This window comes from Mustela putorius, unplaced genomic scaffold, assembly GCF_011764305.1.
Source record: "Mustela putorius furo isolate JIRA1106 unplaced genomic scaffold, ASM1176430v1.1 tig00537227_pilon_pilon_pilon, whole genome shotgun sequence".
In the NCBI taxonomy this organism is placed as follows: domain Eukaryota; kingdom Metazoa; phylum Chordata; class Mammalia; order Carnivora; family Mustelidae; genus Mustela; species Mustela putorius.
The window spans coordinates 28529941-28547957 of record NW_025422368.1 but is presented as its reverse complement, the minus strand read 5'-3'; the positions used below and the strand labels follow the sequence as shown (position 1 = coordinate 28547957).

General features: G+C 39.3%; 1 protein-coding gene across 2 annotated transcripts in view; it reads left to right on the top strand.

The window, feature by feature from the left end:
• The first annotated feature begins 725 nt into the window (after window positions 1–725).
• The window catches only part of PDE3A (phosphodiesterase 3A), a 321856-nt gene continuing 304564 nt past the window's right edge, over window positions 726–18017 (top strand). Inside the window, exon 1 of one of the 2 annotated variants that reach the window (XM_004755730.3) lies at window positions 726–2288. In XM_004755730.3, the coding sequence (XP_004755787.1) occupies window positions 1347–2288 (942 nt within the window). In that variant the 5' untranslated portion in view covers window positions 726–1346. The remainder of the gene's footprint in view (window positions 2289–18017) is intronic. The other variant, XM_004755732.3, reaches the window with a different exon arrangement.

The window sequence follows — 18017 nt, the reverse complement described above, 5'->3', positions numbered from 1 at the left end:
TTCCAGCATTTGGAACAATGGGAAAGTCTTGTGTTCTCTGTTTCAAACAGACCTTACAGTAGGAGCGGCCAAAGCATTACAGTGGCACCTAAAATTGGTTTGCTTTTGTAACTGACTTGGGAGCTAAGAAGCATCTTTGAATTGTGGCTGTCATTTTTAATGACAGGAGGAAGTATGTCGGTTTCCACCACCTGCCATGTAGCCAAGGACAGTGTTTTTTTCCTAGCGTCCTAGGAGCTCAGCCTGAGGTTCAGCCACAGGCCCCCGCGACCCCAGGCTTCGGGAAGCTGGGTAGAGGACCGGCCTCCCTAAACCTTTCTCCCGCGAGCTGGAAGCGCGGGACCCGATCTCGGGGATGGAGCGAGGAGCTGAGAGCAGCGCCTCCTCCGGGGCGGGAGCTGGGCTGGGAAAGCTTTCCTAGGGAGTTGCCTTAAAGAAAGCAAGCAAGCGGAATTGCGGATCACTCCAGTTGCCTGCTTCTTTAGAGTTTTAAGCTGTCCTCTCCACTCGTTTCCCTGTTGTAAAACTGCAAATCACCACCTACGTCGCACCAAAAAGAAGGGGGAAAAAGTAATTCCCATTCTCCCTTCTCACCCTCCTCTCCTCTCACCCTCCCTTCCTCTCCAGCTCGCTCGCCCTGCCTCCCTCCTAGCGGCTGCCGCTAGCCTCTCCGACCGTGCCTCTTTCCGACGGGACTTAGCAACTTCTCGGTGATTTCTCAGCCCAATTTCCATTTTGTTTCCACCCTTTGCCATGAGCTGGACTGACAGACGCAGGGGAGGCTTTGCTGTCTGCCCCGGGGAATGGCGGCTGGCTTCCTGGGCCCGTGTCGGGGAGGATCGGCCGAGGAGAGAGAAAGAGTGATAGAGAAAGCGCCGCAGGAAGGAAGAGAAGGGGCACCGCCGTCGGCCGCGGCCCGGCGCGCAGCAGCGCGGCGCCAGCGGCGCCCGACATGGCCCCGAGCTCGCCCTGCGCCCCCGGCTCCTCCGGCGTCTGCAGCCCCCGGGCGCCCGGCGCATGGGGCAAGCTTTAACATCCTGAAGTAGGCAGAGACCCCGGAGGATAGAAATCGGGGGTGGGGGTGGAGCACAATTTTTAAGAGTTTTTCCAAGAGCGAAAAGGAGGAAGTCTGATGGTTTCTGCCTGTGCTAGCTTTTAACTTGAAGGCGTCTCTTTGGAGCATCCAGCATTCTCCAGGAGTTACTGGAAAGCTGACACTCGCGGTGGCTTGGGGGCCGGGGGAGAAGGAGGGGGTCCGACGGGGGATTAGGCCGAGGGTGCGCGCGGGCACGTGTCGGGGTGGGGGCGTCCAGGGAACCCGGGGGATTCCGCGAGGAGGGCTCACAATGGCAGCGCTCCGCGACGCCGCGCGGGTCGGGGACCAGCCCGGCCGCGGTGGGGAACCCCGAGTCCCCGCGGTGGGCCCGGACAGTCCCGCTAGTGGCACCGGCCCCGCACGGTCGCGGGACTCCGGCCGCCGCTGGGGAGACCTGGTGCTGCGGCCGCTCGGGTGTTCCCGGAAACTTTCCTCGGCGCTGTGCGCGGGCTCCCTGTCTTTTCTGCTGGCCCTGCTGGTGAGGCTGGCGCGCGGAGAGATCAGCCCCGAGCCGGCGCGCTGGGAGGCGGCGGAGGAAGCGGCCCCGGGCGCAGAAGGGGGCGTCGTCCCGGGGCTGCGGGGAGGTGCTCCTGGGGGCGGCGCGCCGCTCAGCCCCTGGCTGCAGCCCTCGGCGCTGCTCTTCAGTCTCGTGTGTGCCTTCTTCTGGATGGGCTTGTGCCTCCTGCGCGCCGGGGTGCGCCTGCCTCTGGCCGTCGCCCTGCTGGCCGCCTGCTGCGGAGGGGAAGCGCTCGTCCAGATTGGGCTGGGCGTCGGGGAGGATCACTTACTGTCGCTGCCGGCCGCGGGGGTGGTGCTCAGCTGCTTGGCCGCCGCGACATGGCTGGTGCTGAGGCTGAGGCTGGGCGTCCTCATGATCGCCTGGACTAGCGCGGTCAGGACCGTGTCCCTCATTTCCTTAGAGAGGTTCAAGGTCGCCTGGAGACCGTACCTGGCGTACTTGGCCGGTGTGCTGGGGCTGCTCCTGGCCAGGTACGTGGAGCAAATCTTGCCGCAGTCCGCGGGGGCGGCTCCGAGGGAGCATTTCGGGTCCCAGCTCATTGCTGGGACCAGGGAAGATACCCCCGTGTTTAAGAGGAGGAGGCGGTCCAGCTCCGTGGTGTCCGCGGAGATGTCCGGCTGCAGCAGCAAGTCGCATCGTAGGACCTCCCTGCCCTGCATACCGAGGGAACAGGTAAGCCCTGGCAAGCTTCTCGAACTCGCCTCTCTGGAGGACTTGAACCGCTGGGGGTTCGCCACAAAGTGGAGGGAATCCGAGTACTGGGAACTGAAGGGAAGATAGTCTAAAAAAAGTGGTGTAACTTCAGACTCAGTAGTAAATGAGAGACTTACTCTCCCCGTCTCGCACAGTATTTTCTAATCTGAACAACAGGAACAATAAGGAACAAAACTAGAGAGCATTTGCAGGGTCTTCCACACCTGGGCCCACTTTTTAGCTCTGCTACACCTGGCGTAGGACCTTCCCTACGCTTGGGTCCCCTCCTAGTCTTCTTAAGCAGAAATCCTCCAGTTTAGATTTTTTTTTTTTTTTTAAGCAGTGGGTGATGTTTCAACACGTGGATTTTACTTTTAATACTTTAATACTTTTGATAAACTTCAATACTTTTGATAAACTTTCTTCTAAAGTGACAAGTCAGCGTTTATGGAAGTCATTAAAAAGATTCGGAAGTAAAAAGAAGGAATGCTTGCAGGTGAGGGCTTGATACACACTTTCTGGAAGAGGCTGCGTTTGGTGGTGCCCAGTTTGTTTTGGGGGACATAGGTTATTACATGCTAATGTGTCCTGTATCCTGATAATCAGCTTCTATTTAGGGAACAATATGTCTGAACTGCAGAATTTGTCAAAGTCTTGAACTCCGCTGTTGGTGTCAGCTAAAAAAAGAAAAAATTCTTTTGAGTACATAAGTGAATGTTGAGAAATTTAGTGGATTTCTACAGATTACACAGGAAATATTAATTCAGGAGAATATTCCAAACATTGCTGGTGCTGTAAATCTCTCAGGAAGGAGAGGAGGAATCTAGAATTATGAGTGAAGTTGTCCTAGAAAAAAGTTTAATGAATTTTGGGGATGAATCTCCTTATCATCAGTAAGCGTTTTAAGGCCATGGAATATAGTTGCTATAAAGGGCATAAAAGTACAAATCCCAATTTTAAATACAAATTGTTTCTGAAAAGGTGTTCTTAAGTGTCTGCTTCTCTACTCCAGACAGATGTGACACTTGCGTGTGGGGGTTGTAGAGAGCTGATTATGTTCAGCAAGTGGAAATTTTCCCACTTAAATTTATGCCTACCTGTGGCCCTATTATGACAACTTTAGTGAGTGGGAGAATGTCCTAAGATGTAGTAAGCTTTTTTTTTTTTTTTAATAGGTTATTCTGTGGAGAATCCTTTAGATAGCAGTCACCATATGGTGTGGTGGTTAGTTTGTTTTTGAAATGGAGTTGATTACACAGAATATAGTTGTTTGACATTATTTAGCAGAATGAATGAGCATCATGGTCTCAATGTTTGTTTTAAAACTAATGTACTTATTTAGCTTTTTGTTTAGATAAAGCAAATATTTCTTGGGTATAAGCTTACTCTAAGTGAAGTTAAAAACAGGACACTGAGTTTTGTTAGAAGTTTGGAAATCACTATAATAAAGATATATATTGAAGGGTAAACTGATAAGGGGGAAAACACAGTTTAACTTCTTTTCAAAGTGTCAAGAGAGAATGTCTTTTTAAATGAAAACATTGCTAGTTTAATTATATTTAGACAACTTTTCTTTAACTTAAAGAGGAATGTGATGTGATCACTACAGAATTGAACCATAATTTGTAAGGCAAATCTGTGATTTAATCATAAATAACTTCAAATTAATGTCATTTAACCTCTTAAATTTACGAAATACCATGTAACATTTAGAAGAAGTTAAAGGTGGATTTAAGATAAGGTGATTTAGGTGAGTTCACCAGCAGTGTTAGTTAATCTGCAGATTTTTATTGGTTTTCTCTGGTTTGGATTGATAAATGGAGAATTCAGATAATCTGCAGATTTGTAAGAAAATAACTGAGCATTGCATTTTTAAATGTTTTGCTGATTAGTGCTGTTGTAACTGGACATTTGTAATCTATTTTGGTCATTTTCTTTGGTCACTTTTTTTTAAAGGCTGTGTTTATAAAGAATGTTCTAAAGTGAGAGACTGTATCTCTTATGGTTGATGGAAAAACAAGGTTGCATTTAGCAGAAATTTAGATCCTTGAAGTTTTAATGAGGGCCCTGGTTAGTGTGTGTGTGTGTGTGTGTGTGTGTGTGTTACTCAAGACCGGTTTTTTATATGTGGCCCATTAAAATTGTTGCTGAGTGTAATTGCGTGGGGGGTGGGTGGGAAGTAACTTGGAATAGTCTCTTGTAAGATAGGGCAATGTCTCATACGTTAGCCTAACTGTGTGAACAGTTCAGGAGCTATATAGTAAATGTCTTATCTGTTTTATCATAAGGAAGCAAACTTCTGGTTAAGAGTGCAAAGTATACACTGTCATCTGCAGACTTTATGAAGTCAAGAATCAAAATACTTATAAAACACATCTATAACCCTGCCCTGAATGCTACCTGATTAGAAATTCTTTTATGAAAGAATGACTACTTTCAATTCAAGACAATACTCAGGCAACAAGTGAATTTTAAATAGAGGTGTAAAGACCTAAAGCACAGAAAGCCTGGGAAAGGCCCCTTGAGAACTTATTTGGACCTTGCTCATTGTGAGGTTTAAAGGTGAGAGAATTTCAGCCTTTTCTTCTCTGTGTGAACAGTAGTTGCCACTTATAAACTACCTCTCCTCAATGACTCCATTCTAAAAGGTTAAAGGAGAATGGGTGATAAAATTCTCATGAGAGAAAGCAACTGACAGAGATATTTGCCTTCCTTTTTGCCTTCCTTCCTAAACCGCAGTTAAGTCTCTGGATTGGATATTGCATATGAAATGAACTTTGCAGTGTGGATGGCAAGGATGGCTTTCAGCAAAGAAATGAGAAATAGGTCTAGTCTTCAGTCACAGAATTCATCTGATGCTGGGTCTGTCTGTGAATATAAGTGAACGTATCTTCACTCTTAGGAAAGAAAAGTTTGTAGCATTTGTAGGCTTTTAATTGAGTAGTACCGGTCCAATATTCTCGAGACTCAGGCTGACTTTGTAGATCATTGTGTCAAACTGTACTGTTTTGGTGGACAGACTTGTCCATTACTGTATCATCGAAATACTGCACTATACAGAGCTACTTAGAGTTTCTTGAATTATTAGATATTTTGTATGACTAATAGATACATTATTTTTTAACTCAATATTTTAATTATGCAGTTTTTACCATTTGGATATTGTATTTGAAGGGATGTTTCTATTCTCTTTGTACATCGAAGAGTGTGATTGGCTCATTATTCCTCACTAATTACTGTGAACCACCTTGCACATTCATCTTTGAAACATTCCAAGCCAGTGCCATTTTACTTTAATTACATGCTAAGAATGTCATAGTTTTGTCTATGGTTTCACATGAAGTAAACACAAGGTATAGGTCTCTCTCCATTAATGTGTTTGTTGCACTTCATGACAAAATTCTTTCTGACGGACACAATATCTGTCAGAACTATATAGCTATATGCTTTATCCTGTGTAATTAAAAATCAAAATGTTTTCCATGAGTATTTCCCTAACACTTTTAATTAAACATCTTTAGCAACAATAGATTTTTGTAGGAATGTAAAGGAGTCTGATGGTTGGTTATCAAAAATAGAATCAAATTTTTCATCATTGATGTAAGAAAGTATATTTTCAAATGAGAAAACAATAACACTATAACAAAAATATGAGAAATAGAAATGCCTTTTGATGGTAGACACATGACAGGGCTTGTTATGTCTTCTATCTGAATAGCTATAACTTATATTTATACCATGGATATAAAATACAGAAGTATTTCTTTTGAAAATAATCTGTTGTCCCTTAAGTTCCTAAGTACATTTCAGTATAACCTACTGTATTTCTCAAATTGAATACATTTCAAAACAATTACAGATTTTTAATTCTATCACATTTCAGTAGTATAACTCCGTTTAGGGTGATACAAAGGATAATATTGATTATATATGACTGGCTAACAGAATTAAAATGAATTAATGTCAACTTCTGAAAACACTAAGAAGAAAAATTTTTCTTACCCCTTGGGGATGGTAAGGGAAAATAATTTTTTTTGTGTGTGGGGGGACAAAACTGTGATTTTTTTACTTTGTATATATAGATTTTTAAAGCATACTGAAAAACTGTTTTAACTGACAGAAATAGTCAGTGAATCTATATAAATTTACAGAGGTTGGAAGGACTCAAACAGTAATTTTACTCTTTCTGTATTGAGTCTAAAGTGTAAAAAGTTAAAACTGTAGAACTGAAAGAAATGCTGTGTATGCCGGGCTGTCATGTTAATTAAATAAACAACCAGAACAGTGACTCTGTGTATGAAATACATTTTGAAAATCCTGGGCAGGGGGTGCGGGCAGGCTAGGGTGAGTGACACTGGCATGAAAAAGCATTCATTGTATCTGTGGTGACATTTGTGTGAATTTGTTGTATTCTATTAGGAAATAAAACTCTTGAGAAGAATAATCTTTGCAGGACTCTGGTTGAATAAAGGCTTTGCCAAATTTAATTTCACTTCTCACTTAAATAGGATGGAAGCGGGTTGTTTATGAACCTCTGAGTTAGAAATACTTCTGTATATTATAAGATTTCAGTTAATAGGGTTGGTGCCAATAACATCCCCACAGAGTCTGCATAGACTTCATCGAAAGCTTGTATTACACAATCTATTGAAAGAATGAGTTTATCTTGGATTTAGGGCAGGAGTTGTATTTTTCAGAAAATATTGCTGTTGTGAGGTGTAATCTCATGGATGTATGAGGGTGATCAATGCAACTGTTGTAACATGTGGTCTCCTAAGAGATTTTGACATGTGGACGCAGGGCCTTTGCATAGCACAAGTTTCTTTGGCTTCTTGAAATGACGCATAACCCTACCTGTTTGCGGTGAATTGTTTCTTTAGCTGGCCTTCTGTCTTTATCCCAACAGAGTCGTCTTCTTCCTCTTTCTCTTCTGTGTGATAATTTTAGTTGCACCCTCTAAATAGCCCTCAAGGTACATGAGATTGACAACTCAATTTATATTTGCTTTTTACATTCGTGTTTTTAATGAAGCTCTATTAAGGAGTTCAGAATGAACTCAGACAGTTCAGATATGTCCATATTCTTATACCTAAAGATGTGCTCTATTAGTATTCAAATGAACGTTATCTCCTTGATGTGGGAATTTAAATTCTTTTAGTAATTACTTATATATACTTTTACTCTTGGTAGTATTTTTTTAAAGGAGCCCCTTCTCCCCCCACTATCCAAAGGTTCCTAGGGAGTTGTCTTAACTTGAATCTGGGAATATATTTGTGCTATTGTCAACATTAAATACATAGCTTTGCTCTTTGGAAGAAAAATATCTTGAGGATGTGTATAACTTGTAGTTCAGAGAAAGATCTATTGGATAATAATTGTCAAAAATACTAGTTGGCCATATGTGTTCACCATTAAAGTATACTACTGTCTTCTTAAAACGATGCTACACTTAACTAAATGTTATCCATAAAGGTCTTTGGTCAGTGAAACTATTAAATGTCATATGGACACATTTTATCTATGTATTAGGCCTCATGCTAAAAATGATGCAGATAGAGGATAGCTCTCACCTCTCCAGAGCTTGAAGCTAGTTAGGGTGTTGAGAGGTCAGCATGAGGAAAGGGGAAATCAGTAAAATAGCTTAAATGGCCTCTTAGATAATAGTTGAAGGAATGCGTATGAGAGCTTAGAGTAGGTTTTAAATCTAGATCCAGAACATTCATTTCTTCATCTGTTCATTTTTCTGGGGTAAAAGTCTTTAGTTTCATAGATTTTAATAACTTCCTCAACACATAGTGGTTAAAATAAATGTTTTTAGATTTTGAGCCGCTTTACATTTTGGTGACAGAATTTCTTATTTGAAATGGAAATAAAGGTTAATATACCTTTATAGTACTTCTGAAATACAGGTTAAAAAAATTGCAGGATTGAGGAAGTTATATACTTCAATATAATAGTACAATGATTGTTTTCACATCCTGAGGTAGTTTCTGGCTTCCAGTAACTGGTAGCAGTGAGATCTCAGAATGTTCAATTCTGTGCAGGCTGTAGTTAAGAGACTAAAATTAGTCTGATTTTAGAGAGAAGGAAACTGAGGGAGACTCCCCAAAATGTATGTAGCTGGCCTGAGGCAAAATGTTGGCTTTTATCCATTTTTCTCTTGGACCTGAATATGCTGCTGGGGAAGGAGAGTAGCAAAGGAGTCAGGCTGGTGATTTTAAGCCTGAGAATCTTTTGTGGTTTTACACATGAAACGGACTCTAAATTCTCATTCAGAATTAGGAAACTGAGTAAAACCTGTTGAATGGACAGATAACGCAAAACTCTTCTGAGCCCTTAGAGTGAATTTTCTGGTTATCAAATAATAGTACCAGGCAGCCTCTGGAATGTATCATTTAGGACTTTGTCCCGTGAATGAATATCAATTGCATTGCAAAGTCTAACTTTGTGGAGTCTTTATCTCATTAAAGATGAGTGTGCTTTGGTGGCTTGACTATTGATTTTTGTTTTCGTTTTAGTTTTTTAATCTTTTTCAAAATGTTCAGGCTTTCAAAATTCAAGGCAAAAAGTAATCTGCACATCAGTAAAGCATTTCTTTGTTAGCAAAAACAGCTGGTGGTTTTTGTTCACCTAAGTTATTTTGCATGGTTTCCTCAGGAATCCATTAAAATGTAAGTAAATAGGATGTAATATTAGAGGAGGTCCTGAAGAACATTAGCATTTATAAGGTGGGAAGCTAGCTGGGAAAACTCACAAACTAAACAACTTCTCCCTGTTTGATTTGATTAGAGCTGTCATTTGTTATCAAGGAATCAGAATGACCATTAAAGATTTTTAAGTATAGCTGACCTGCTTAGATAGTAATAAAATTAATTAAATGCATTCATGTTCTTCCAACCTGAGATAGTAATAAAGTTACTTGAATGTACTTCTGTTTTTTATCTTAAGAAAGTTTCATCCTGTGAATAGTTTTAAAGAGTACATTATGTCTATTGGTGTATGTGTGTGTACACACGTGTGCACATGTGTGGGAGTCTGGGTATGTGATATTTTTTCCTCTGCCAGGCAATTGCTTTGGTTGTATCAGTTTAGTGGAGAAACAGTGTCACCCAGTGGCTTTGATGAAAACAGGCCTGTAAACATTATAGATAAGCACTGCCCAATAGAAACCTATCATGAGCCCCGTACTTAATTTTCCATTTTCTAATAGCCACATAGAAGAATAAAAAGAAACAGGTGAAATCCACGATAGTTATATTTAAAGTAATCCATGATGGCATAAGAACATAAAGTCAATATAAAAAGAAAGCAAGTTATTTTGCCTGCTGTTTTTTTGTTATAATTTGAAATATTTGGTGTATGTTTTACACTCACAGCCCTTCTCAATTTGATGTAGCCACATTTCAAGTACTCAGTTCAAACCTGTGACTAACGGCACCTCTTTGGACAGCACAGCTGTTATTTTTAAAGAGATGAAACACTTGAATATTAATGTCAGCTCTTTAATTATAATGGCAAACCCATGTAGATTTAAGGATGGCACTTGATATACAATTGTTCAAATTTATATGTGAGCATTGGTGACTCTTTTGTGTACCACTAACTACTACGCTTGTAGTTGGCAAGTCTGTTTTACCCTTTTTCTTCATTTCACGTTATTGCACATATTTAAAAATATTATTTTAATTGGAAGGGTGGTTTCACAGACTTCGTGAGTAAGGAACCTTTACGTTAACCTGATTTATAACATAGTATCAAGATAGCCACTTAGTTTTGATTTTGCTGTTCAGAGTTTGATTGGTAATAGGGATTGTGTATGTGTTCGGTGTGAACATGTGATTAGTCACGTTCCTGGTGATTAGTGTATAATTGGGTTATCTAATGTCTCTTTAGAAATGAGAGTGTTTATGTTTATAGTGCCGTTGTTATCTTGGTAACTTAGGAAACTCAAGTGACAGACCTGTCTGGAGTTTTAATGGATGAAAAGTGTAACAGTGTCTGGAAAGGGCTGATGACTTCTCACCAGGGCGTATGTAAGCACCGCTTTCATGGAGTATACAAAACGAGATGAAAACAGTTCCATTTCTGTGTATAGAAAGGGTTGGGGATTTTGGTAGTATGGCATTTTGAGACTAGGAATTGAGAGGAGTTGGCTTTGGAGTTCTGTGTGATGTCAAGCTGCAGGGTGAACTCCGAAAAAGATACAGATTTTGAGAAAGACAGTGATTTTTGAATGTCACCTTTCTTCTTTTTTCCTCTCCCCTAACTCCGTAAGTTCATTAACTCTAGGCATTGTTCCACTATTACATTGAGAATTAATGAGAAACTTATCTTTTCTATAAGGCACGTTCCTTTATATATACTTAGATACATATAAGGGTTTTTTTTTTTTTAAGTGAATGCATTTATTTAATGTATAATGGTTCATATCTGTGTTTGATGTTTGTGGGGACCTTTGCTTTATAAATTCCCCCATCTTTTAAAAAAAATTTTTTTAAAGATTTTATTTATTTATTTGACAGATCACAAGTAGGCAGAGAGGCAGGCAGAGAGAGAGAGAGAGAGAGCGAGAGAGAGCGTGAGCTCGAGCGAAGCAGGCTCCCTGCTGAGCAGAGAGCCTGATGCAGGGCTTGATCCTAGGACTCTGGGATCATGACCTGAGCCAAAGACAGAGGCTTTAACCCACTGAGTCAACCAGGTGCCCCAAATTTCCCCATCTTTAAAAGCCCATTATTTATCTTTGCATTCCAGAATAAAATAATGAGATACATAGATTTTTCACATATTGCTTAGGAAATCTAAAAAAGAACAGAAGAGAGTATAATCATGATATACAAAGAAGCACATTTAGCTGCAATAAAATAATGTGGACTCAGGCTTACTCCTGGTGAAGTTGGCTAAATTTAGCCTTCTTGAAGTAGCTAGCAGGAGAATAAATGCCATAATAATCATAACTGTTACTTGAAAGAGTTTGTATTTAAATGTAACTAGTTATTTGCCCAGGCTAATTTTGAAATTGCTTTAAATTAATGTAGATGGTCTTGTCAATTTTTTTTTTTGCCAGTCCTCTTTTCTGTCAGTGTGTGTGTATATATGTGTGTTTGTATGTATATATATAATTTTTCAAAGAAATACCTTTTATTTCATGTTTCTAACCTAGCAGATTCTTCTCCCTCAAAGCGTGTTGAAAATTTATAGAATGCCTTTCTATCCCATACCCCACTGTACCTTGTCAGAATTTTGAAATAATTTTGTGCAAGAAATTTGTGGTTTTGATTTAATAGGATTTTGATAAAAATTTTCCATCTTCTGAAGTAAGTTTAAATAACTGAATATTTATGCTATGTCTGTGGCAAGTGTTTCCCCCTCTCCAGGTATAATCCACTTAAATCAACCTAATGGAAGTTTGAAGTCATTAGAAATATTATTTGCAGGGGGTGGGGAAGTGATGCTTCATTTTGTGGCTGCTCATGTGCAGTCAGCATTGTAAGGACATTGTTCAACTAGCCTGAATGCAAATACAAGAAATAGGTCTTTTTAAACTAAGTGTTCCATATGATCAAGTTAACAGGTCCACGTAGGGCATGCTTCTCAAGGAGGCAGTGGGATTTAAAGCATCTTCTTGTTGGGAGGTTTGTATTTTGCAGTCCTGACCCCGCAGCAGTCTCTTGGGAAGTTTGGAAATCAAGAATCTGTTGAGTTGCCGAGGCTGCCTTCAAAATGTGCTTTCTAGGCTGAGGAACTAAAGTCAAATCCTGATCACAACAGTTTTCATTATAAAAGAATCACACTTTTAAGCCTGCTCTTCTCAGCCATAAAAGACTCCCTTTAGAAAATTCTGGCCCAGTGCCTTGCTCATTGTGGGTGCTGGCTGGCAGAGAAATAAATGACTTTAAATCTGAAATACTTATCTCCCTAATCTGCTGAGATGGAGCTGGTGATTGAACTGGTTTAAGTGAATTTTTATGGGGAGAAGAAAAGAAAGAGTTCATCAGCTAGTCTGAGATCTTAGATTTTTTTTTTAATGTATTTGTATTTTATTCCTCTAAAAAAATATTCTCTTGCATGTGTCAGATAAGGGGCTGAATTCGCCTGTGCACTTACTGGGAGGAAATCCCACTTTCAGCATGAGTCCTAGATACTTATTTTTAGCTCATTCCTAACTGAAAATAACCAAAGCTACCACCAAGATCATTGCAGTGTAAAGTTTAAAATGAGCTTTGAAATTAGGTGCATTTTTTTTAGAAAAATAACAATGGAAATCTCTTTCATGTTCACCCTACAAAGTAATTGAGAAAAAATCAACGTTGACTTTATTTGTTCCCATCACTTTCTGCCCAGGTGTTCTTCCGCCTCTCTTTTACACCAGTAGTCTGTATTTTGTTAGAGTGTCCTATCAAATAGCCGTATATACTGAAATGGCTAACGTAAAGTAAATCTCTCTCTATTTTGTCTTTTAATTGTGCTCCATTACAGAATCTGGTTCGAGCCCGTTGCTTCCAGACATGGCTTTATGAAATAAGCTTATTTAAAATATCACCCAACTGCAGTGCTCATCCAGTTGTGCTAAAGAATCTAGAAGTTTGGTAGCACAATTTTGGAGTCCAGATGAACTGAAAAATCTGCACAAGGGTCTTATGGAAATAAGTTTTCGATTATTCATTCAAGTGTTTGATAGAACTTGACTTGCTAAAATAGGAAGTTTTAAGACAAATAATATTTCATTGCTGTAGTTTTAATGCTTAATATAGAGATATTGTCAAAGCCTTTCACTAAAAAAAAAAAGAAGTCTCTCTTTTGACTAAGGTAGGCAGGTTATCATGCCTTTAGATAAACTAGAAGTACAAGGTTTAGGGGGAAAAAAGTTATTACCAACTATATTTTATAGAGGCAAGTGTCTTTTACTTTGTGGATGTCCAGTGGTCTCACAGTAGGTTTTTATTTTAAGTTGCTGTTACTGAAAACTATCAGAGTTTGAGATTTGAGTATGTTATTTTTTAAAAATCTAAACATTTCCATTTGAAAAACAGATGACAAACTAAGAATTTAGTTATAAATTACTTCATATTTTGAAATAAAATATATTTTTGTGAACAAGCCATTTTAAATTTGACATATTAATAAAAAATTTGGAAACAGGTCTTTTTTTTTTTTTTAAGATTTTATTTATTTGTTTGACAGAGAGATTACAAGTAGGCAGAGAGGCAGGCAGAGAGAGAGAGGAGGAAGCAGGCTCGCTGCTGAGCAGAGAGCCCGATGCGGGACTCGATCCCAGGACCCTGAGATCATGACCTGAGCCAAGGCAGCAGCTTAACCCACTGAGCCACCCAGGCGCCCGGAAACAGGTCTTTTTAATTTTGGAACAGGAAGCTAGCTGTGTGTGTCTGTACCATCTTGAAGAGTGTCTGTTTATACTCTTCATGATTTATTTTTGCTGTAATTGGAATTGTTTTTGTCAGATAAACAGGGCCTAAATTATAGCACAGTTTTGAAGGCAGTAGCCTCATTTTGTCTGTTTCTCTTTATTTATTTATTTTTTACTTTAATAATTGGATCAGTTCTTTTTAACCCCTTTGGAGAATGACAACTAGAGCTATTAAAATGTTTTCAGTGGAAGTTCTGTAAGGAATTAAGTAGTTCTAAATGAAAAGTGTGAGAATTTGGTTGGAAATGTTGGGTACGGATATAAATGAACACCGATTAAGTAAGTTATTTTAAAAATAAAGTGCCACTCAGAAGTGGCACTGAATGAGTACGGTGACTGAGTGGACGAAATTAAGGCTAGCATTTGAGCAGAAAGAAGTTTGGATCAAAATCAAAACAATAATTCTTCAGCTAAAAAAGATATTATTGTCTTCTGGGGACAGAACACTGGTGTACTGAAAATCTAGAACTTCTCGTGCATTGAAAGAGGAGAAGACCCCGAGAAAGTAACTCCTGGACACTGGGCAGGTAGTCCAGCCATGCATTGGCTTGGAATCTGTCTTTAGACCAGAAGCACCTTGATTATTTTTCAGAAGCCCTAATGCTGTTCATGAACTTTCCTGACATTATTACCTTTTGAAACATCTCTTTTCTTCTTCAGTGCATTTATCTCTGTGATTTACAAATGTACCCTTATGGCAATCTTGTATGAATTTTTACCTCTTACGTGACCAGATTGATTAAAAAGGTCAGCAAACAAGTGTATTTTATTGAACATCCAGGCCTCTCTTTATTTCACATTGATTATTTGTTACATTCTAGGTATCTCAAGAAGCCTAGATTCTTAGCTTCTCTTTCTCTGGTGTTAATTAATTTCATATAATTATAATGCCATGTTAATGACTATTTTATGAATTCCAACCTTCCATGTTTCTGATTCATAGATTTTTAGGGTTCCTTCAGATGCCTTAAAAATCTGTGAGGAGATGGCCTGACCTCCGCATCATCTGGTACTTTCTAAATCTAGCTGCATGTTATAGTTCTCAAATTTTGTGTGAATAAAAATTAGCTGAGAAGCCTACTAAAATGATAATTCCTAGGTCCCATGGTCAGATACTCTGATTTAGTTATGTATAGAGCGGGGTCCAGAAACCTAAGGTTTTAAGGTGCACTCTAGTCACCTCAGTGGAGAGACATGGGACTATAAATTTATTTCTCCCCAAAACTAGACAGAAAGTCCTGACTTTTGCAGTCTGACTAAACAGATAGTTAAAAAGTGATTGATTTAGCATTGTGGGAAAACCTTTGTCTATACATAACATGCAGATTATAGTTCATGAACCCATGACATTCATAAAACTTTCATTTTGATTTCCCCATTGAGGATACCTTAGGAATTATTTGACCACTCTACATATCAATTTCTTCTTCTATAAGATAGGAATAACAAATTTTCTACCTGTTTCATGTGGCTGTTATAAAGCTGAAATAAAAATCAGTTGCTGTAAAAATGTTAGGTAGAAAGAGTATACGCACTAAGACAAGCCAAGGCTTTGTAGTGTGTACAAGTTTCTTCAACTTTCTGAACTTTAATAATCCTATCATACGATGGGAATAATACAGCCTATTTTTTAAGGTATGAAGATAAAATTAGTGGAAATAATGGACATTGGTTCTTGTCTGATAGCCCTCCCAACTGAACAAGATCGGTGTTCCTACCTACCTATTAGGACCATGTCATTGAAGGTTGTGGGCTTATATCAGGAAATATAAATTTACATTTGATTAAAAAAACAGATTTGTAAGTCTTACGAAACATGGAGGGTTTTTGGAAGTTAATTAAAATATGAGACTTGCTTATATCATGATCACAGCCATCAACAAATGAAGAGCCTGCGGAGCCAGACATATTAACAGCGGAAAGAGGAAAATCTGACAAAGATGGTGACAGGTACTTCTGAAGAACATGATTTGAATGAAAAAGATGAAGGAAGATATTTAGGAAAATTGGTCTTTTTGGTCATGTTGGCAAAAATGGCTGATGATGCTGTTGAGTATCAAACTTGGGATCACGTGTCTTATAATTGCATCAGAAACTTGTCCACTAGCTGCTGTCTTAACCTGTATTTTGTTATGAAAAACAGATTTCTCAGAATTTATTGCTTCATTTTTTCATGCTAGAATTCCAGTCATACCTTTCCTTTCTCCCATAACTTACCAAGGGTACTATTATTCTCAACAGGGACTTCCTGCCTATAATCTCTGCAAAGTAGCTAGGACAGTGCAGGCTCAGCAATGGCCCTTGGTGGAAGGTACCAGTTGTTTACTTTATCACTTGAAAATAATCCTCTAGATGCTGTCTCTTTTTACCAGCTCCCGCAGGACTCAACTCTGGGCCTCAACACTCAGACCACTTTTCTTCCAGATTTTCCCACATATTGAATGATCTTTCAATGATCTTTCATGTTTATTTTTGTTTGACCTTGGTAAGAGCAAGGGTCCCACATCATCTTACTGTACCATCGTTGGCTTCAATTCAGAAATTCTTTGTGTTGGTAGTCATTTCTTCCCCCCAACTTGGTCACTGAACATTCTCTGGTTTTCTCTTCCATGGTGGAGGAGGAGATGTCAGAGAGGAGATGGGAGAGGGCCAGTGGATCAGTAGGCCACAGGGAGTCCTTACAAAGCTGTTGGACCAAGCAGAGTGGGAAGTCAATGAAAGGCCTTCAGTAGAGAAAGGATGTAATCAGATCTGTGATGAATAGGATCTCTCAGGCTTTCTGTGTTGAGTGTGAATAGGTTTTAGGATGGAAGAAGGGAGAAGGCTATTGTAATAATCCAGGGTAGGACTGGGAATTAGACCAACAGGTAGTGTTAGTGGGAAATGTATATTGAAGGCAATACCACCAAGATTGGTATTGACTGGCTGAACTTCTCTTTGAGGGTAGGAAGAGAGTTCCTTTAATGTTTTTCTTTTGTATTCAACAGCCTAATATTAAGGGAATATTTATCTATCTAGCTATCTAGCTATCTATTTATCTTCATTTCTCTTTAAAAAATCTGATTGGTTCGATTTTTTTCCTTTCCCAGTTTACGTTCTGTCCTTGCTTTTCAGAGGATGTACAAATCATAAATCCAACATTAAGGAAAACTGTCAGATTTCTTTACATTGAACAAATTCCAATCAAGTATCTTGATCTCTTCAAAAGTTATTAGTTGGTTAGGGTGTTATAACATTCAGTATGATAAAGTTTGGTTTTGAAATTTTACTCTTCTATAAATGTCTTTTTATTGTAAAGTAAATTTTTAATAACGCATCCTTCTCATGCTCTCTCTCCTAAACAGCTGTGTTTGTGGATGCCTTAACATCTTAACCTCTAATAGAGCAAAAACATTGGACTGTTTAAAGAAAATTCAAGTCTTTCTCTTCTTATTAGTCTTTGGATAGTGTGGCAGATCCCATCTTATCTAAAGGCATGTTGCCAATTCATCCCACACCTTCCTATAGAGGAAATACTTCTATTTTGTTTTCATATTAACTCGGACTATTTGTCAACCTCCAGAGCACTTCAGTGATAGGTGCTATATAAATATTTAAGTTATGATAGCCTGATTGCCCTGCAACTTTTCAGAGTTTGCTAACTCTACACTGTGATTAATATCTGATTATGAAATATTTTACATACTGCTTGGGAGCAATAAAAGATGGGAATTGTAAAATAACATGCGAAATGGAGAGTTTTAATCACATGGAAACATATTTTGATGAGTAGGGAGGGAAACTGGGAAACAAAACTGAGGGTATGGCACACTATCCCTTGTACCAACAAAATGCATAATAGAAAGGATGGGTGTCAAAGTAGTTATTGTTGTTTGCATGAGGGTATCCTGGGTGATTTTTCTTTATTTTTCTGTTTTCTGTATTTTTTTAAGTTTTTAACCCTGAACACATATTTTACAATCAGAAAAATAAAACTCTGTAAAGAAATGTAGTCATTTGACATCGTTCCTCTCCATGTGATCACAGACCATTTTGGGGGCCTCTTGCCTATTAGTTGTTGGACTTACAGGCAGGAAAATAAGAACTCCAAATGCTTTACTGAGTGGTCATGTGGCCTTTAATAAAACTGTGATGTGCAACTTTACATTCCTGATTCTTGACCCAGATGGCTGAAGAAACTGAAGGTTTCTTAGAAGACTGGATGTTCAGCTGGTCTGTGGTCCCCCACAGTGGGTCCCTGAAGCTCTAGATTGACATATACACAATTTTTGTAACTTGGCCTG